The 22,691-nt window shown below is 44.0% G+C and overlaps 1 protein-coding gene across 11 annotated transcripts in view; it reads right to left on the minus strand.

Moving 5' to 3' along the window:
- pard3ab (par-3 family cell polarity regulator alpha, b) overlaps nt 1–22,691 on the minus strand; it is a 184,373-nt gene that overhangs the window by 95,874 nt on the left and 65,808 nt on the right. For 10 of the 11 annotated variants that reach the window (XM_029525772.1, XM_029525776.1, XM_029525771.1 and 7 more), the window contains exons 3-6: nt 19,835–20,018; nt 15,499–15,692; nt 15,004–15,147; nt 247–338 (exon numbers count right to left, since the gene is read on the minus strand). In XM_029525772.1, coding sequence (XP_029381632.1) covers nt 247–338; nt 15,004–15,147; nt 15,499–15,692; nt 19,835–20,018 — 614 coding nt within the window. The remainder of the gene's footprint in view (nt 1–246; nt 339–15,003; nt 15,148–15,498; nt 15,693–19,834; nt 20,019–22,691) is intronic. The other variant, XM_029525778.1, reaches the window with a different exon arrangement.

Below are 22,691 nucleotides of genomic sequence, written 5' to 3' on the forward strand. Positions count from 1 at the left end.
ACAAGTCCAAGTACAAAAGCCGAAACTACAAAAAGCACCAGAGTTATAACCCAGAACTGTCTTTTAAAAACACAAGAGTGTGTTAAATTACTTTTTAAAAAAGGGGGTTCACTTCAGATCTGTGTGCTTTTAACATAAAGTCTCACTAAGACAGCGGTGGACTTTTAAGGAAACAGTTGTTAGTCATTTTGTGAGTTTCAGGAAGAGAGAAAAAGCGGGGAATCTGATCCACAACGAGCGACTTACTCCAGCGACCTCACGGGGGTGTGGTCCATGCAGGAGTCTGCTCGTCCAACCGGCTCGATCCGACCGTTTTCTTCCTCTCTGGCCTCTTCCTCCTGCAGGAAAACACAAACGCACGCTGAGTGAGTGATTGTGTATTCCTGTTAGACACATGTGGACGCATTAACGTGAGCAGGTTTGACCCTGAAGCGTCGCCTCTTACACATTAGTGGAGATTTCACAGCGAAGCCCAAGAACAACGAGTGACCAAGTGAACTCACACTGATGGTGACAAACACTCAAAAAGAAGAAGAAGAACAACAACAACAACAACACAATGCAGGCGGAAAAACATGAGCAGGTCCAACAGCCTATTTTTGTGTTTGACTTCAAGGAGCCATTTTGGAGATGATGAGCAGTCTGATCCTGGTGTAAGACGCTCCAGTTTGATCCTTCACTTCCTGCTCGGTGCAGAGGCGACTACAGAGCAAAAACTTTAAACACAAAGACTAAGAAAGCAGCTGCTGACCTGCCGAAGCCAGGAGGAGCAGACTGGGGGGGGTCGCCCACAGGTATAAAAATACATGGGCTTTAAAAACCCTGATGTCTTCCAAATGACACAGTTTTGCTTCTCCTCTTGTATTAACTGCAGATACTTGGTGCATATCTGCTTGAATCCTCAGGCTGAGACTCCTGACAGAGTACGCACAAACAACACACACACACACACACACACACACACACACACGGAAAACAGAGAGCAAAGAGAAGAAAAACGAGAGGCAGAGAAAGAAGACGGTCATTAAAATTTCAGGGCGACACCGGAGAGGAGAGACGAGCGAGGAGCAGCAGCAGCAGCAGCAGCGCAGGCCTCCCCGGCAACCGGCCGCCTCATCAGTATGAAAATGAGACTGCCGTTACCGTGGCTGCCACACGGTTGCCATGACACTTTGGGTGCCTGGAGGACGTGCAGCTACAGGGCAGCTTGAGAGTGTGCAAGGACTTGCAACTGCTCTCTTCTAATTTGGCAGTCACATTTCCTGCTCCAACTGCGGACTGCGACAATGGAAACACGACAACGAGAATCACGGCTTTTTCTGACACACACACACACACAGGTGGCAAAGTGTGAGACAGATAGATGTGTGTGCGTGTCAACTGCTCCCCGTCAGCAACAATTGCGAGGTACAAAACAAAAAACAAAAAAAAAAACAAAACAAAACAAACGTACTTACAGTTCAAACTATGAAAGTTTATGGAAGACATCAACAAGAGTTTAGTGATTTTGGATTAGGACACTCACTGAAGACTTTTAAGATTTCTATTTATTTCAGTTTTGTGAGTTTTTCTCAGCTTTTATGTGTTAACGCAGATTCAGAGAGTTGGGGTGTTTTTTTTTTTCTTCAAATTGGAAAAAAAAAAAAAAAATCACCACCTTTCAACATATTGCAATGAATATATTCAGAGACAGCTCCTTTTTAAGCTTTCCAAAATCACAACGGGAGAGTTGGACCAATCATAAGTCACTTCTCAGAGAGAGAAAGAGAGAGAGTTCCTGTAGAGTCCTTTTTTGTTGAGTTTATGTAAGATACAAACACTTCAGCCCATAAAATCTGACCAGATCAAGAGACGGTCCAACAGACAGACACACAAAAACAACTCGGGGCGCCTCAGAAACACATCTAACACTGTTCACTGTTCATCAGCTACGTGAGAAGGAGCAAATGAGATGGGAGCACGCAGGCGTCTCCTGGAGCTTTTATTTCAATATGCAACATCTCTGAAGAGGCTGCCTACACGCTGACACTTCTGTTAACTCAGACAGAGTCTGTGTGTGCGGACAAAAACAATAAAAGCGATGGCAATGGAAGGAACAGACATGCTGAAGTGCACGCTAAAGGTATTTTCAGCAGCTGATGTCTATTCTGGTAGAATATAACTAGAATGGGCCGACATGGTTTTGTTTTTCTCACAACCATCAACCATCATAACCAAACACACAAACAAACTACTATTGCTGCAACTCTGGAACTTTCAACCATGTTGCATGGTCTTCATTGGCATAATGGAGCAGCCCACATTCCTACAGAGGGACAGAGTTTTGTTATTATTGGATTTGAATTATTAAATCTGCTGAGAAATGAGGGAAAAAAAAAAATAAAGTTTTATATCAAAAATGTATATAAAGAAAGTTGTCTACTTTCTTTTTACATGCTACAGAAAGACCGCTTGTCCATGTTGGTGTAAAAAAAAAAAAAAGTAAAAGTAAAAAATTTGATGAATATCCTGCGATATGACTGAAGGCTTCAGAGCAGCCGACAAATGGAGGAAGTCGTGTTTCCAGGGTCAGGAATCAAATGTGACCTCCATCTGATGGAAGAGAGTTTTCAATCTGTCTAGGTGACTTGAGCTAAAAGAATGACAGCCCGCTGGTGATTTGGGCTATGAAATGATCTCGCCTTCACTTCGAACAGGAACCCGTGCTCACTGGAGCGGTTTGAGTGACAGCTGAGCCAATCAGATTTTACATCACCCTCCCTTCGCAGACGAAGTCCAGCAGGAGACGCTCAGGATGGCATCGCCACACTTTCCCCGAGAAGACGTCGTCTGTTGTAGCAGAGAGCCGGGGCGAAGCCACATTAATAATTCAGCAGCAAGTTAATGGCGAGCAGGAAGAAAGGTGGGCAGGTATGATGAACAGCAGCCGATGTGTTTTTCAGCCGAGTCATTGTTTGTTTCCTGGATGGGGAGAAGGAGGCAGGCGGGCAGTTTTCAGGGCCTGAGGGCTCATTAAAGATTAATGTGAGAATCCACTGAGGCCTGTCCTTTCTATCTCTCAGACCAAATGAAGTGGTCTGCGTCTGCTGTATAAGTTTGAGGGGGGGACTTTAATGAAGTGCTGCCCGCTTCCCCTTTTCCTGACACTGACCTGACCGCACTGTCGCTAACAAAGTGATGCAGAAGTGTGTGTGCAGTCACACAGGCAGGAAGATCAGAGCGAGTCTCATCAGCAGGGATGAAGTTCAGCTTCCTTTAAGTCCCAGATTATTAGAGTCAGATCCGGAGTTAAGTCTTTAAAACAGTCCGCCACCTCAAATAGGTGAGCAGGCAGGAAGGTTTTCTGAGGTAGGTCCCCTGTTTTCCTCTAAATGGGACCATCATCAATTTGAAACTAGAGACTGAGACCATAAACTCATCGAGAAGAAGGAGGGACATTTTCCCATAGACTTCAATAAATTCCGACTTCTATTTTCACCACAAGTGGTAAAAAGGAAGGTTACAGGAAATTTCTAACTTAAACCAAATGTTGGAAAATCTCAAAAAGTACCATGAAGAACCCACGAAGGAAAAACAAAGAGCAGCTGTTCAAAAAAAAAAAAAAAAAAAAAACCTCAACACAATTCATGAAGACAGACACACACAGACACACAGGCGTCCATCATTGTTAAGTGCTATCTGTGTCCTCTCGGCTGAGCCCCATATGTTCACAACCGGATGAAACGCTGAACCTGAGACCATAAATTGGCCCTGACCTCTGACCTGAAGACCTCCACAGACCATCTGGGTCCGAATCCAGAGGAACGTTCTGCTCCACTTCTTCTTCTAATGGAAACGTCCTCGAGGAATCACGGCTAGCAGCTTCTTAAGTCCAACACAGCTGTCCTGATTTTACAACTCCACATTTTTTTTTAAAGCTTCGTTGATGGGGGGAAAAAAAAAATCCTCTGATGCAGAAGATGAAATTGGATCCAGACTGAGAGAGCCACCTTCAGGAGCTGGACCTGCACCGGCAGGACCACCACAGAACCAGAGCAGACTGATGTTTGACTGTACCAGACCATAAAAATCACAACTTCAAACAGAGAGAGTATCAAAAATAAACACGCACACAGAAAGAGGAGAGTAAAGAAAAAAAAAATCCAACAACCTACAAATAGTTTCTGGGTCAGCGGCTGTCTGACCCCTTTCAGGAAGAGGCAACAAAAAAAATCTGTTCAATTTCTTGTGAAGTGAGACAACACACATGCACAAAAGCACACACAAACACAGACACAGACACACACAGGTCTCCAGATGTGCTCATCTCATAGGCTTATCTTTAGATTTCCACCAAAACAACCACCGAGCCAAACGCGGGCACTTTTCATCATGTCAGGGAGCCGAACGATCAAACCTCACGTCCGGTCCGAGGTCAGCAACGGCCCGCCGCTACGCTGATGTAAGATGTCAGAACGATACCAGCCGTGGAAGGGAATCTGTATTTACCAAATTTCATTTATTAAAGAGACCGTTTTTTCAAAAGGAAACGGGTGTTTCCTGCCCAGCGGTGTCATGTGGAGGTAATCTCTCAGGATCCAACAGATAAGGTTGGCAATGCAACGCACCGCCTGGCCCAGCCCATCCTGATGGGGGGGGGGGAGGGGGGGGCACGTTTGATGGATGCCGGCGCTCGGCTCCATGCGAGACCACAATGCATCATTAAAAGCGAGCTTTCAATTACAGATCCTCTCACTAATTCAATTAGTCTCCTTCCAAGACACTTTGATAATAGGATCCAGACGGGGGGACGCTGTCGTCAATAACTCCAGGATTCATCGACCCGAGGACGTCGTTATCACAGTTTCTATCATCCTGGTACAGACGGAGAGGACAACGGGGAGTGTTTGTGTCTTCATTGTGTTATTGTGTGAACATTTGGGATTCTTTCTCTTCATCTTTTTTTTGGCAGGTGGAAAGTAAACAAACATTATTGTTGTGTTTAGGTTTGGGATGATGATACTTGCTGCCGTCGGAAATTCCTGGGAGGGCAAACTGTGTATTGTGTATAAATAATTAGATATCATGAAGAAAAAATTAGGAAAGGAAAATATTTGAGCTGGATTGTATGGAGACACTAACGTTTGGGCAAAGTTTAGCCATGTTGCTGATCTAGCTACAATCTGGATTTAAAACTTTGAGCTGTTGTATTGAATTAATGGTGGAATTATGTTGGTCAGTCAGTTTCATTTGAATTGTAAACGGTGAAGAAAAAACAAGAGAGAATCACAAATCATCCAAATGCTTCTGCTGCAGGAATCGACTTGATTCGACTGCTGTCCAATCCCGTCGGGCTTGCCGGGGACGATGGAGTCGACGAAGGCCGAGCAATTTCTGAACTCACATTTTTTTTGATTCCCCACCACAGCCTGGTCAGTGTCATCCAAAATGAAACCAGAGATGGTGTGAATGACGCTTTTTTTTTTTTTTTTTTTTTGATTCGCTGGGGTGCGTTTGATTCGTCGCGCCAAGAAGGTCAGAGCAGGATATTTTACGCCGACTTCACTTCACGAGGCAATTTCAGGCAAAGATATGCACTAACAGAAATAAACTCAGATTAGTGAGAAATGTTTCAGAAACTCTTTCTCCTGCGAGCGCAGCGGAGACGAAGGGAGTGATGGGAAAGAGAAATGAAAGGTGAGAGACTGACTCAAACAGAATGAGGGAGACGCAGAGAGCGAGACGGGCAGAGTCGCATTACAGAGGAACTGAAAGTCATGACAAAGCTCATTCCAAGGATGACGGCACTTTGAAGAGTCCTGACTCCAGACCTGAGGGGATTCACAGATGTTTGGACACTTTCAACTTTGCTTTTTTGGTTGTCAGAGCAAAAGACGTCGTTCCAAAAGTTTTTTCAGCGGTATTCACTTTACGAGGTTTTGCAGGAATCCAACAGTTAGGACAACCATGCTTCTGGAATTATGGGGTTCAGAAATCGTTTGGATTATTTCTGGTTAATCATTCCAAAAATTTTAATTATGAGTGAGGGGCGGGGACTGTTCTGTACTCTGTCTGTCAATCACACAGTAGAAACGCCTGCGATGAATACCAAACCAACATGGATGAGACGTTATGGGCCTGGAACACATTGGCCTCGAGACGTCACCTCTTGGCTTTCATTTTGGCGCCCGTGTTGAAAGATGAGCGCCGACATTCTTCGTGCACGTCGTCTCTGATCTGGAGATTTAACAACTCATGTGACCCTCGTGTCTCCTGACAGACGACGTACCAACAAAACGGATAACTGGCAATTTCTAAGTCTATGATTCATCTGAATGTGATAAAAAAAACAAAAACAGACCATTTAAGCAGCTACAGCTGGAGAAAGTGATGTGATTAAAGATGTTTCCTGTTAAAAAGAAATCAGGAATTAATTTTGAATAAAAAGAAACCCAGCAAGTAACAATGCAAGCCACATGTACGCAGCACAAGCAGTGCGCCTTCCCAGCATTCCCTGGTGTGAGTGACCAAGCTGAGGAAGACCATTTCATACGGCTGAAAGCTCCGGAGCAGGAACAAAATCCTGGTGTTTTGAGCTGGAGAGCGAATTTTCAACTTCTCCACTGCACATACCACGGCTGTTTGTGTGCGCTTGGAAACACGAGCAGAGCGATCACACGGAAGGACTGCGAGCAAAACCACAATGTGCACACTAAACATGCGTGTCCAAATTTCAACAACTCAGACAAACATCCTGAAAAACCAGCGCAGTGCAGGATGTGGGGAGATATTTGTCTTCTGGACTTCTGAGCTTGAAGAATCATAAAACATTTACTGTGTTTATACATTTCTGGTGCATTAAGCTGAAATATTTCACACACGCATGCGTTTGTGGGTGCGATTCCTCAGGTCAGAATTGCAACATATTGTTGAGTCCTGGAAAGTGCAGGTTTGCAGACGTGTGTTAAGGTCTTAACTGTGCACTCGGCACACAGAGAGGTCAGCCACACAGCCTATTATGTGTTGCACCGTTTATTGAGACGAGACTCCCGATGGAGCCGCTGCTGTGGAGCAAAATAACTATCCCTGTGAGCGGAAGGGAGCTGTGGATAATGGTGACAAGTGATCACACGCACAAACGCACGCACACACACACCGAGGTAGAGTTGTCAGGCTGAAGGCCATTATTCTGACTGACTCCAACTGTGAAGAAGAACTGTGTCTCTCTGAACAAGTCTGGGAGAAAATACAAAAACTCACACTCCACACTTCCTGCTGCAATGCTTCTCTGGACCTTCAACCTCCACAGCTGCCCGTTTATCATCTCAGTCAATATTACATGTTAGCTTTACAACAGTCACCACTCAACCAAGCCAAACATTTCAATTTTGCACGTTTAACTTATGTGACAACAATGTTTGATAGGAAATTAGCTTTAACCGAACTGTGTAGCTGTTTATTTGTGATATTTTCCTCTTAAGGGAAACGTCATTTAAAATAATCAACATCAAGTAAACATTAACACACTGTAACTTTTCGTTGAGAATGAAGCGCCGTTTGTCGTTATCATGATGTTATTTCCGAAGCGCTGGCCTGAACTGGGCTTCCAGGTGAAGGTCAGATGCCCGTGCTCCTTCAGTCGCAGGACAATTTCTCCGACTGCCTTCGGTGGGAAGGATTTTATTGTCGGATCTCGCCAGGCCTCAATAATCAGCTTCATCCCTCTTCTGTCAGACCCCTCTGATTCTGCTCTGATAGCAGCTGACGCCCGCTGTTGTCAACCCTGCCGTCTCATCTTTGATCGTTTTTCCGGACCTCTGATTAACTCCTCCACGAAAACACTCTCCTCTGTGCCCATCTCCTTTCATCTGCCGACGTCTTCATCCCTTGTTCTCCCTCTCTGTGCTAATGATAAACCTTTGGGGTGTAGCTGGTTTACACAACCCAGATTCTTATCTTGTGTGTGTGTGTTTCTAACCTTTCCTATACCTCAACAGGTTGATTAAGTTTGAGTAAGAGCTACCATCTGTGTCCAACCTGATAAGGCGTATTTTTGGTTTAATTAGATTTCGGGAGCAGCTGACGATTCTGAGCTTGTGTGTGTGTGTGTGTGTGTATATAAACTCCTGATGGCAGGTTGTCCCCTGAGGTGAAGATCCCCCTCAGGGGTGGGGGATGGGAGGGCAGGGGTGCAAACCCTCAAGAGGGAGTGGGTGGGTGAGAGCTGTCTTTCATCTTCCCTCCATCTATCTATCTCGCTCTCTCTCCTTCATCCCTGGCTCTCTCGCCCCGTCTCTCCCAGCTGGAAGAAATCTGGGCTCCTGCAGCTTTCTGTCATATTAAAACCTAAAAGATCAAAGGCTGCGAAGAGCCGAGCAGAAGAGGAGGGAGACGGACAGAGGAGGGAACGAGGGGAATAAAAATAAAGGAGATGATGTGAGGAGGTGACGTGGAGAGCAGATAGAGGAGGGATGATCAATGGAGGAGGAGAGGCATGGCGGGGAGTTCAATAGCGAGGAGAAGAAAGACGGCGAGTGGCAAGTGGAGAGAGCGTTGAATGATGTGTGGATACTGAGGAGGCTGAATGCTAAATCTACTGTTCTGTTAAAGGCCCGGCTCCTCGGTGACAGAAATCTATGTCAGATAAATAAATCATGGCTCGTGAAAGTTTCTTAGCCTTTTAGGAATGTCCAACATGTGGCTTGCATGGTTGGGAAGCCCTGCATGTGAAGTTAAACAGAAATGTTATACTTGATAATGTAAGGAGACAAGTGAGTGTAAATGAAATCAATTTCAGATTTATCCTCGTTGTGTGTTTTGTGTCAGAATAAACTGTCCTCACTTTCATCTTTCACTTAAAGGTGCTATATGAAACTTTAGTACAGCTGAACCTGCTTTCCTGCTGCGAGCAGATGGTGCTGACCGCCTTTACAACAAATGCTTTGCGTTAGGTCTGCATTAAAGACGGGACGTTGACGGGACCGGGTGAGTAAAGGAGTGAAGTCTGATGTTTGTAAAACAACTTCTGGTCTCTTTTGGTTTACTTTGAGTTGTGGTCTGCAGCGTTTTGACCCTTCAAACTGACATACGTTAACTAAACGGCATAATCTCATCCGTCCTGTGAAAACCAACAGCAGCACCTTACATTTCTCCATCTACACAACGCGTTTTCATAACTCCAGCTCCACTTCCATTCTTTCTTCCTGTTTTTTTTTTTTTTTCCCCCTTCTGCTCGTGTTACAAAAAAGCAATTCATTACATTAGTTGTTGTTAGGAAAATGCCTAACAGTTGGAAACAGAGGCAAATAAATCATGTTTAGCAGCCGGACAATCAGATGCAGCAGAACAACAAAGGTGAAGCAAAGACTGACTTTCTGCTGTGCTTAACGCTGCAACAAAAGAATGGAGAGTAATAGAAAAGGTTTCAAAGCGAGAGACACAAATAAAAAATAAATAAATAAATAAATCATACAGATGGAAAAGTGAGAAGGAGTCGGAGTAAAGTTGACAGCAGATTAACACTGTTCACACATCTGCAAACACAAACACACCTACGGTATTTATTGTTCACACTACACTCTCATATAGTACAAGAAGAGGACACAATACACACACACACACACACACACACACACACACACACGGTTATAAACATGAAGCTCCACAGCAGCACCTACTGGTCGCTTATCCAGGATCTCAACTCATCCTGCTGATTTGAAAAAGGTGGTGACGGTTCAATTTCAGCTGTCTCAGTAACACTGAAACACACACACACACACACACACACACACACAAAGAAAACTTGAACATGCGGGTTTCAGCACACATTATGTACACACACATATGAACACATGCTCAGACACACCGACTCGGGCCGTAGTGATTTATGAGCGAGCAGCTCAGGTTTGCATGATTTATCCTGCTAAAGGCTCACCGAGCACCTGAGGGACTCGGCTCGCCACGACAACACTGCACAGAGACTTGTTAGTTAGGAAGCATGGTACAGAGGTGTGTGTGTGTGTGGATGTGGGTGAGAGAGAGAGCTCACACGGTTAGAAAATTTGCTCGGCTGCATATACTTAAAGTGCAATTGTGTTTTTATTGCGTGTACATGTGTGCACAGATTGGCTCAAGTGCACTTTGAAATGTAGTGCAAGTGTATTTGTGTGTGTTTGATCAAACTAGCCTGCTTGTGTGTTTGTTGCTGTCCATATGCCAGCGTTATCATTCCTGCACAGGTGTGTGTGTGTGTGCGCGTGTGTGTGACCTGCCTTCATATGTCTGTGTAACAACATCCCCAGTGAGTTGTGTTAAGCCTCTTTCCCACCATGAAAGATAACTCAGTCCCTCAGCAATCTAATGGCTGAGGACACACAGCATCTCACACACACAGCATCGCGCACACACACACACACGCACACACACACACACAGCTGCTGCTGCATACCGAGGTTGTGTGCTCACTGCGACAGACTCCACTCGACGTGGAATGATGGCGGCTCCGTCATCAATGGTCTGGTTCGTTTTAAGGCACACACAGTGATGTGTGTGGACATCTGCGCCTTTCTTATTGGAGAGGAAAATAAATCTTATTCCCATTAAAGCTGTCGTTTTGTTGAGCCAAAGGCAGCGCAGCTCAGGCCGACCACCAAGATCCTGTTTTAATCTGCTCTGCTCCACGAGGAGCAACAAGAGACTTTTTGTCTCGTTGGATTTTCAGCTGACATGATTTTACTTTCTGGTTTCTTTGCGATGTTACTGTAACATTGCTCAGCAAACCGGTGAGTCAACGCATCAGGTCATTTTTAAAATCAACCCATCTATCTACTTTTCATTCTGGTTACAGTTCTTCAGCTATTTAGTTTATGATGTTACCGCAAAAGCCTTGAATCTAAATGAACTGATGCTCGCTGCTGGTTTGTAATTTCATTATCATCATCATCTTTCTTTGGGCACTTTACACACACACACACACACACACACACACACACACACACACACACACACACACACACACACACACACACACACACACACACACACACACACACAAAGAGAAACAACCCTAACACCGTGAGATCTACGGAGCTGGAATAATTTATCAAATTTCTTTATCTCACAAACAAACGGTGCAGTTTTTGTATTTTTTCATCCAACTGGTGGTTTTGTCAAACACACACACTGGATGACGTGAATTCTCAGAAGCTGTTGACTGACTCAGGCAGGGTACAGGTTGTGTGCTTGTGTGTGCGTGTTGTGTATACCCGTTCAGCTGTCCGTAATCGGGCTGCAGGCGGCTCAGCAGCTTTTCTTCTTAATTGCTTGATTTGCAAACGGAGCGCGGGGCTGCCTGGATTCTTGACGCGCGCTCGGTGGTGGCACACATATTCATAAAGGCACGCACAATACTCACACTCAGGTGCCACGCACACATTTTAAACGGACGGACGCACAAACGCACACATACAGATTCAGAAATGCCCTCATGACTCACTCACACACACACAGAGCAGACAGACGGCACTGAAGGCCTCCATTTCCCACACATCTTCTGCAACCCCGGCCAGCTCTCATTAACACACACTCGACTGATGGCTCGCTGTTGCCATGGCAACCCCCTACCTGTTGCCGAAGGAGGGCTGATGTTGGGGGATGGATGGTTGGAAGGACAGACGGACGGACGGGTTTGGATTTGCAAACGCAGCTGAAAATCAGCTCGCTTCAGTCCGTGCTGCGTGTCGGGGAGCCGCTGCAGGCGTGAAACGATGACCCACTTGGGGAAACGGGGGGAAACAGTTTCATTCATTCCAACGCCAAGCGTCGCCCCGCTCACCTCGTTTGGTCACAGGAGAAGCCTAATTCTCCACGGCAGTGAAACGGGGCCTACTTCATTATGTGACGCTCTCTGCTAATTCTCCTCCGTGTTATTCAGTCGAGGATGATAAGATGAAACCAACTGGAGGACGGCGCTTTGCTTAATTTATCGTTCCAAGCTGCTCTATTTTAATCAATTCGCTGCCTTTTCCATTCTGGTGTTGCTCCTCTTCATTTCCATCCTGTTTTATATTCTAAACAAAGGTTTAACTCAGTGCTGCTAATTATGTCACAGCAGAACTGTGCTCGGTGTGATAGTTGGTGTGCAGACGCTTGACGGCTGTTAAAGACACAAAAATGTTCATTCCTACTTGTTTTTTATTTGGGTGAATCCATACTACCATTTCCTGGGCGAGTCACCTTGATTTGAAGACTCAATTTGAACGCCATTGTTTCGGTGTGTCATCCATTTTTACGTATGACAAAAGTCTAGCAGTCAAAAGTCAGATCAGTTTATCATCAAAAATCAATGCCAATTTAAATTAAAGCAAATTCATTAATTAAAACTCGTTTAAAATAAAGAGATATTGAACATTCAGATTTCCAGCCAAGAGCTGGAAGCAGCAAAGTGTGAAACGTGCTCTCTGCCGACTTTGGATTGTTTTATAAGTAAATAATCTGAAAGCTAGAGAACAATTCTGGTGATAAAATGTTAAATTAAAAAAAAAAAAAAAAACTAATTAAAAATGTATTTTTGCTCTCCGATACCAACTCTGGGGACAAATAATTAAACATCCAAAACACAAACTACAGATGTGACCACCGACTGCTGCTCACTTTGGAAATTTCGCCTGAAAAGTTTGTGATAGATTAACGTCTCTTCCTAGGATGACATCATCATCATCATCATCATCATCGGCAGCCGAAGTGCTAAGACTGAGCGCTACTCGCCAAAGATAGTTTGCGCTAACAGCTGTGTTATTGTGCAAATCTTCCATGTTTGACGTTGCCGTCTTTTCTGGGAAGGAATTTGAATTCCCTCTTGAAACAAACTGTGCTATAAATACAGATTTTTCCCGTTTTGATTGGACCAAACAGGACGTTGCAACAACAAGGGGAGTGAAAGCCAGGTGGTGTGGCTCAGTCAGCATCAGGGAAATTACACAATCACTTGAAGTGAATGTTTGAAGAGCTAAGTGTGTGATTTGACCGTTTCTCTATGCAGAATTGCCAAAGAAGTGTCTTTTGGCTGATTTTGTATGCAACCAAGATAAGACACAGTACAGTTATCTGGCCATTACAGCAGCAGAAAAAAAAAAAAAAAAAGAGTGCAATCAAATGCATTCAAAACATATCAAATTACCGTAGATAACAGTATACTGTTGGTACGAAGAAGAATTGTTCTTCATAATCTATAAATTACACGTATTACCTAACCGGTGCTATATTCATTCATGCAGCTACTAAATTCAATAACAATATTAATTATATTACAACATTATTTTTCCTCCTCTAATATATTTATTTATTACAAAACATTTTGTGATGTCGTCGTGTTTTATGCTACTTTTAAATGCCTTTTTTCTTCTTCTGCACCAGCTCAAGTTTCACCTCCGATCTTGATGCTGGTCTGGCTCACAGTGACTACTCTATTCTCTAATCATCCATTTCTTCATGCGATTTTGAAAACCTGGCTTTTCCCATCATGCACAAGAGTTACAACATCCCTCTTGGAACACAGTCGCCTAAGTGGAGCTTAAATCAACATGACATAAAACAGTGACAGCGAGCAGAGATACGATACAGAGGACCGGCCAGCAACAACAGCTCAAAGCGGAGTGTGTGTCTGTGTGCGTCTGTGTGTCTGTGGGGGGGGGGGGGGGGGTATGATTACGTAACATGGTTTCATATAATTTTACTGGTTCATTTATTCTGCTTACACATACACATGCAAACACATCATGACACACCAAGTCCACAGGTTGTCTCTCACCATCACACAAAGAAGCAGCATCAAGTATCACTTACACACTAACGCAATTACAAGGCTGTACAGACTGCTGCTCTTGTTGTAGTGAGCACTGTCAGCACAATGAGAAGATTGTGGAGAACACATCTGAGTGTGTTTGTGATGAAGAGGGCAGAAGGTCTTCGGCAGTCCATGAATACCGACTCCACCAGTTAACCCCCTTCACTGGACCCCGTTTTAAGACAAACACACTTCCAGAAAACCGCTCAGACCTGAAGTGCCAACCAGCTTTGTGACGTCAGCCGTCGGTTTGTGAGCCTCTGCTCCGAGGCCCTCCAATTTGTAATTCGGCCTTCGCCTCGAATCAGAAGGTGCGCGGGCCGCTTCGTGTCAGGAGAAAGGCCAACAAAGCAAAACTCACCACCATTTTCACATCACAAGTGGTTCTGTCACACGACTGAATAAAACATGATACCACATGATGCAACTGTTGCACTTAAAGTAGGTTAGTTTTCAGAGCGATGATGGATTAAAAAAAAAATAAAAAATTGTGTTGCTTTTCCTTTCTGGACATCACACACAGCAGCGCACACATTTCTGAGCTCACACGCCTTCGCCTTTGTCTCGACGTTAAACTTGGATGAACCCCTCCACGTTAAACTTTGCGATCCATACAGATCTTTCACCGCAGCACAGATGTTGGACAAACAGGACCGGCAGCCAATAAACACAGAACCAAGTGGCTGACCCTGTTCCCGTGTTCTCCGATCCGTAGGCTCTTTTTGAAATATCTTGGTGTTATCAAAGAAAAAGAACTCTTGAATTTATAACAAAACCTGAACGATTCCTGCTCGTGGCTCAGGATATGTTATCATATTTTATGATCATACTCTCACAAAACTTTGGCCTGTGAGGAGGACAGGCGGTGAAAGGAACTCTGGGAATGTTCTTTTCAGCCTAAACAGGACCATATGCACTGTATAAGGCTCACGTTGTTTACTGTGTCAACATTATCCTCTCACTCCATCCGTGAATTGTGTTTCATTGGGGATTAAGGGGGAAATTCTTCACTTCTTAACCTCTCTGCTGAGGGACAGGGGCGTGATCTGGACTGGATCTGGACCACTCATGCAGCCGCTGACAGAGGGGCTGATGGGTATTATGGGGATGTAAATCTCTGAATTACCATCAGGCGCTCGTTTTGTCTTCGACTAAAAGGACAGAAAGGTTTGTGTTCTCACCTGTTCTTGTCTCTCCAGCCAGCGGTCCACCATGGGGTGATTGGCACTGAGTGATGAGCGTGCCGTCTCCCTCTGAAATTCCCTCTGATTGGCCCACGTCCCTGCGTCCCGCGGCAGACTGCGGTACGTGTCCATACCTTTGCCCTGCACACGCACGTTAACAAAAACGGCCAAACCAGAGGGGTCAGGAACCGAATCAAATCAAAACAAACCTCAAGACAATGCCTATTATTTCCTTTAAATAAATACTTATTCTATTATTAATGCTTCATGTATGAAATTGAGTGTGGGATGATTATTTTACTCAAAATATGTTGCTTGGGAAATAAAAAAAAAAATAAAAAAAATAAAAAATCAGTATCAAAAAAAAGTCAGTAGATTCTAATTATGAACTGATTGTGGCGTTAAATATCTGGTACTTGGCAACTTTTATATGAAGAAGTCCTGAAACATCCAATTAAAAATCAGTTTCATCTCAGCTCCTGGTTGGCCTACCTTTCTCTCTAGACTGTTGGTACCGGAGGAGTGGCGAGCTTTCATGAAGCCAGCGGTGGTGGACCAGCGGGCCGGGTTCTTTCTCGACGGCGGCTCTTCCGTTTGGTTCCGAGTCTCCCCCCCGGCGCCGCCGAATGGACCGTTGATGGTCAGCAAGGCGGGGTCGCTGCTGCGCCGCACGTGGAGTGGCATGTCTGAGAGACGGAGGGAGAGGAAACAGAAAGGTGTGAGAATAAAATGAAGATAATATTTTCCTGGGCTTTGCTCTTAGAGGAAGCTACATCACTCTTTTTCTTTTTTCACTTTTAAAGGGTGCATGTATCGGAGCTGCGAGGACTAAAACTAAAATATTCAGAAATTCTGTTTCGGGGTGATTGATATGAATATTCTCGAACAAACAAACAATGTGGGCTAATAAAGGCAGCTAATCTTGAGATCCCATAATCATGCCATCGTGAATGAAATCAGATTTATCACTGAACATCTCATCAGGCAGCTCCGGTTTCTACTTCACCGTCGGTGTCTCGTATTTCGTGTGGGAACAACAACATTTCAGGACAAGTTACTGAGAAACACCAGACTCAGAGGATGCTGTCCACTAAAACCCTGCACTGTGTGAAAAAGTTGCATTACATGGGAAGAGGGGCTGTGGTCCAAACGACGACTGCGACAAGGGCAGCAAGCACGAAGTGACAAGACACAGCGCCACGACATTAAAATGCTGCCACTCCAAAATCCCATGTGAACATTAGAGGAGGTGGACGCACAACAGAGAGATGGGCAACAACAACAAAAAAAGTAAGATGTTAGCTCTTCAGATAACAACGCCAAGTATCATGTTCCCATGTTCTTTTCCATGACGTTCTGTCAGTTACACTGTCAGATGTGTTGCCTGGCGTGTGTGTGTGTGTGTGTGTGTGTGTTCACACAGGAAACACTGTGATCTGTCCAAAGAGCAAAGTGTGAGTTTGACCATGTGCGTATTGTGAGAGTAAGTGCATGACAAGTTTAACTGTGTCCATCTGTGTGTGTTTCAGATAAACTGATGAGGTTTTGTGCGTCTATTTCAACACTAAAATTGAACAAAATCCTCTTGTTCAGGGGTATGTGCATTTCTTTTTGTGTTGTGTGTGTGTGTGTGTGTGTGTGTGTGTGTGTGTGTGTGTGTGGGTGGGGAGGGTGTGTTGTATGTGCATTGATGAGTCAGTATTTTGTGTGCATACAAACTAGTGGATGTTTTTGTGTTTGGAAACATCTGAGCCAACAGCTACAGTATTTGTTGCGAGTCTGACAACGTGTTTGTGTAAGTGTGTGTTTGTGTGTATACGGCGCAGTCGTGCATTTGGCCTGACTGATGTTATTGGGTCACCCGGAGCGTGGGACCACTCCAAGCTGTGGGAGGAAGGGACGCTCTGGGACTCGGAGTTCAGGAGGAGACAGGGTGCAGACAGTCCTGACAGCTCTCCGCACCACCTACACAACTCCAACTCCCAGAGGGCATTGGGGCACGAAGGCTTCTATCTACTCTATGGCTCGTACACAGTTCCACGGCTGAGGGAAACACCGGTTTCTGTTCAGCTCGCACTTCAAATGTAGCTCAATATGCAAATGTTGGTGTGAACGCTACATTAAAGGGCAGTTCCAGCACTTTGACACACGGGGATCAGCTTCCTGTTCAGGGTCAGCAGCTATGAGAAGAGCTCCCCAGAGAGGTCGTCAGGAAATAACCCAGATGATGTCACGGCGATGTCACCTATCAGCTCGGGCTAATGTGGCTTTATAATTTCCAACAGGAAGTCAATAATTACAGTATCACAGGAGCTGCATTAACCGTGCAGAGCCCGCCTTCAGAAAATGAAGGCACTGAGATGCATTATGGGTAATGTGGGACCCAAAGCCTTGAGAATCATCATACACATTGATATAATTTGGTGTTTCATGGATTTACCTACATCCGCCATTAACAGCTGAGAAATATAGATTCATGTTCAAAATAAAATAAGAATATAAATAAACAGTTTCCTTTGAATTCAGTCAGTGAAGCAGCCAAATGACGTTCAGTGATTAGCGTCATTCGTGTGCTATCTCTGTAAAGCGTGATGATTTTTAATGGTGCCCCTTAATGAAGTGGCACTTAGAAATCCTCCAAAATAAAACACGGCTTTAAGCTACAAATAGGAACCTTCAATAACAACGACAACAACATCTGTAACAACACAATTAAAAGAAACCGCAGCTCTTTTAAAGAGTGTTATGGATAACAGCATCTACTGAGTTAATTCCATTTTAGAGATGAAAGATGAAATTGTGATTTTAGCCCAATAATAATTATCACATTTTGGAAATGAATTATTTAAACTGGCATCGAAAAGCCTCGCATGTTCAGTGCAGTGGCTTTGACTGCCCTTTAATCAGCCTTTTCTCATCTCAGTTTGGAGTTTAACGAAGCCGAGAAACTAACATCAGTCCGTTTTTGAATTTCATGAGAGCTTCCTGACTAATAAGCTTAATCACTTCTCTTTAGAGTTCGTGAGACTAACAGGAAAACTGGCAAAGACCCGCAGAGTCGCTCTTCTCGATTCGTCCAACTTGAATGTGTGATTGAAAGCTATTCTCATTAAGCGCTTACGTAGGGGGGGGGGGGAATGTTAAAAAATGAATCATATTCCTTCTCTTCCACGTCAGGCATTCCTTTAAAACCCATTAAAATTCATCTAATGAGATTCTGTGTCATCAATTAAGCAGGGTTAGAATTTATTACAGGGAATGGTTAAATTGGATGTAACTGGCAGGTGCGATTATGCCCCAGATTTTCATTTCTTACTGCAAATTCACATTCAGCATCTCATCCAGAAATCCAATTAGGACTGGAGTGACCTCCCTCATTCTGTATGTGTGTGTGTGTGTGTGTGTGTTTTTGTGTGTGTGAGTATGAGACAGAGGCACAAAATGAGATTTTGGTGGTGGCGATGTCAATCAATGCCAGTTTGCCGGTCATTAGTGGATAAGCCAAACGCCAACCAGCAGAGCAATTTTAGTACCAATTAAAGATCCTAATTTAAAAAAATAATTTGTTTTCAACTTTTATTTTGTTCAGAGGAGTGTGTGTGTGTGTGTGTGTGTGTGTGTGTGTGTGTCTGCCTGAAGAAAGCAAACAAATGAAAAGGTCAGGGTCTGTATTAATGCATCATTATTATTATTTCATTATTATCTGTAGTTGTGAGATGATGTTGTATAGAGTCAACAGGCTAAATCTGAGAAATAAGATGACTGTAAACTGTCTGTGAAAAGAATCACAAACAATATTTCATTCTTACATCTAGTGGAAAAGTCTCAATATTTTTTGGAAAATACTTTTTTTTTTTTTAAATTGCAAAAAAAATTAAAAGAAATTGATGCATAAAAATGAACCACAAGCAAATAAAAAGAGAAGAAATTATAGATAATTGGCAAATATGACTCAAAATTATAACTAATGCTCTGGGGAAAATCTGCTTGGCTGCTAAAATCCGACCATCAAAAGACCCAAAAATAACTACAACAAGGACAATCTAGTGGAGACAAAAGATGCCTGAGAACAAAAACCAAACCCAGCTGCAAATGTTAACATAAGAAACGTTCCCCATTTGGGAGACAAAACATTGTTGAGCATGTTTACGTGATATCTTAATTTCACATGACTCAGAAAGTACTTTAACATTCAGAGAAACACAGGAAGACTGTTAGCAAAGTTGAGAGGGGAGAGGCAGCATCGGTGACACACACTCTTTCTTTCTGCGTGTTGATGCTTGCTTGCTTCTGCTTATGTTAGTGCAAAAAGGGATTTCCTTGATATAAATGGACAAATCGCCGATAAGAGGCAGTTTTCAAACCCGCCGTAATTACACACAGAGATGCGTCTTGGCCGGCAGAGTGGCGGAGGTGGACGTGACCGGCGTCACTTTTGATTTAGGAGGCACCAAATAGAACCAATTAGCCACCCTGGCCGGGGATCAAACGGCTATCTGTGCCCGAGAAAAAAGGGGCCTCCTGTCCAATTAGCAGAATTTATGGACAGGGCGAAGGTACCGCTGGGCCATGCTCATGTAATTTGTTGGGTTTTCTGTGTGCTGCAGCAGTTGCTGACATTTGATGCCAATGAAGATGACAGATTAGTAAATTGGAGGAAAATAAGAGGACTGGATTTGTTAAATGAGCACTTTAGAGCCTGAATCGTTATATAATGGTCTCTCTATCTAAACAATGCATCCATCAGATAATCGCCTAATGCATCTTAAGCATCTCTCACTTATTGATTTCTTTTATTTTTTATTTTTTTGCAGTGTTTGGGACTTACTAGTGCGCAGGGCGGAAGGCGTCACCTCAATCTCGCTGGCGGCCTGGTAGGGCTGAAAGGCTGAGGTTCCACTGCCGGCGCTGAGGTCTGCGGCGAAGAGGTCGGGGCTCTGGGTCCCCGTGGAGCTGGCGCTGGTACCGTCACCTCCATGATGAGGCTCCTGCTCGTCGTACACGGCTATCAGCTGGAGGAGGGAGAGTGTGAGGTGTTGAGCATCATGTGGCCAAATGCAGGTCACGAAAAGGTGACAAAAACAAACAGGAGGACAATCTAGTGTAGTTGAGAGGAGGGATGTTTTCTTCAGTGGAGCAGGTGGGGGTGGTTGTTCCAACCGTGGCTAACAGGTTAGCACGCTAACTTCAGTAGAAGAACAGACGTGAAGAAAGAGCAGCTAGCATGGGAAAGGACAAAAGCTGGAAGTACTGGATATGATTCCTTCAGACCAGAATTAAAAAGCTGCTAATGCTAACGCTTGGCTGTGCATCGCTTTAAACTTTAATGATAACTGAAAGCTAATTCAATTGAAAGAAGAAAAATCCTGCAATTAATGATATAATCCACATGATTTTGCGTAATTTGTGAACAAAAAATCAAAAGCAGCTTTGGGGATTTTAGTGATCCGAGTCAAATTTTCCCTTTCTTGGAAAATACACTTGAAACAGCGCACAAATACACAATGCACTGAAATTTCACGTCACTTTGTTAGGCAACACTCAGAAGCCTGTTGTGACACACATACATACCAAGAGAACTGGACTTTCAACAAACATATCACGTCTGGCTGATCTGTACCCAAAAACAGGCCAAAAAAAAAAAAAAAAACAAAACAAACAAAAAACTGCGGTAATGAAATGGCAATCAGCATGAGGATACTGGCTGCATTTGTAGAGCGAATTTAATGCAAATGTCAAATCCTAGAATCAGGAGGCAAATCAGTGAAACAACATTGGATGAGATTTTATGGCTGGCCATCAGCTCCAGACTGGAGTGAAACCAATCAGCTGTGATTTCCCGAATTGTAACGACACACAGTGGTCGTTTCAACACCTGAAGACGGCACATACAGCAAGAAAAGAATATGGAGGTGATTTAGAGCCTCTATTTGATGTTATGACCCTGAGGTGCTCATTACGTCCAATCATATCCTCTCCTCACTCAAAAAGCCTCCTCGCTCCACATCTTTAGGTTGAAAGCTCCTCTCCCTCACAGATTTGATTAATTCCAGCCTCTACTGAGTCCCTTTATTAGATTAAAGATGAGATTCATGCTGTCCCTCTGTGACTCCCACCAGGCCTCCATGTGTGCTCTGCCGGCTCCAGTTAGCGGAAGGAGAAAATGAAAAATCCAGCCAACGTTTGCCAAATCAGAGGATGTGATCTAACGGACCCCTCACGCCACTCCAATAACGTCCCTTCTCAAAAAGCCCACAAAAGCTCATCTCCATTAAAAACTAAATTCTGCAGTTCAAACATCCTCCCAGACACCGCAGCAATTGATCTGGATTCATTCACCTGAATCCTGACCCCACCCCCCAAAAAAAAAACGGCCCTGAACTTTATCGACAACTGGACCCACACGCCCTGAGAGGAGAAGAAATGGATTTAAAACAGACTCAGACACAAAAGAAGATAAAGCACATGTGAACAACAGAAGGTTTATCGATTTCATTTTGCTTCAAAGACAAAATAATTCTTAACTCTGGAACAGGAGGATCGGCTGCACTTGTTTTTAATAGGAGAGGCCAGAGGTAACAGCAACGCACCCAAGAAAGAGAAAGGGAGATAAATTCATTCTCAAAGGAAAGAAAAATCAGTCTTCGTAAGTCATCATGTAGCCGTGAACAGAGAGCAGCCGAGGGGTCTAAGGAAAAGATGCTGCTGATGATGATATCATCTCCGGCCTGATGTTACGGATCTTCCTCTCTCTATTGTTCATGGAGTGAGGACATTAGTCACCTTTCTTCTCCTCCTGTTCTCCGAACCGTACGGCTCTGATTCCGATGATGACTGCTGTCGCTGCTAAGAGCTTCCTGCCAGCGTCACCCTCAGATACATGTACACTGCTTACTAGTACGCTCCAGATTTAAACTTAAATTGAATATAAAAGGTCTAAAGAGTAGATTAACATTTTCTCTCATTCTCACTCTCATTATTGATAAAAAAAATGCCACAACCTCAGTCAAACACACAAACCAAACATGTACACACAGATATGGACCAATACGTAGGAAGGAATGTGCACGTGCACACAATTTAGAGACACAAGCCATTACAACAGAGACACACACACCATTCAAATTCAACTAACAGTTTTCCAGCACATTAAACCTTCATTTCAGCCACATTTAGCCTGAGAGCAATGGAGGTCTATAGCACGCTGGACCAGCTCCCTCTTTTGGGGGGGGGGGGCAGTCTCTCCAGGTCACTAGAACACACACATTTGCACTAATTTCTCCCCATTAGCCCCCTTTACATAAATGTGCCCATATTTACTTGGAATTACAGCCCAGGGTGAATGTGCTGGTGTAGTAATGAGGATGATAAAGGGGCAGAGGGTCTGGTGGGGGGGGGGGGGCACAGAGTGCCACAGGCTGGAAAAGAGTGAGGAAAAGGTGAGAGGGCGGTAAGACAGGTTGTGTGTTCTGTGTGTGCATGCCGACACACTTAAATCCATTTCGCTCACATTATGGTCCACCTGTGAGTCACACGGATGGTTATTTCTGATTTTTCCGCAGTGTGATCTTAGAAAAGATGGAGCAAGGTGATGAAATGACCCAAAAAAAAAAAAGACAGCGTCAGACATATGGGACCGTTTTAAGATGCAAAAAATGAGAATACACTGCAGTGCATCTTCAGTG

Source organism: Echeneis naucrates, chromosome 17, assembly GCF_900963305.1.
Source record: "Echeneis naucrates chromosome 17, fEcheNa1.1, whole genome shotgun sequence".
Classification (NCBI taxonomy): Eukaryota; Metazoa; Chordata; class Actinopteri; order Carangiformes; family Echeneidae; genus Echeneis; species Echeneis naucrates.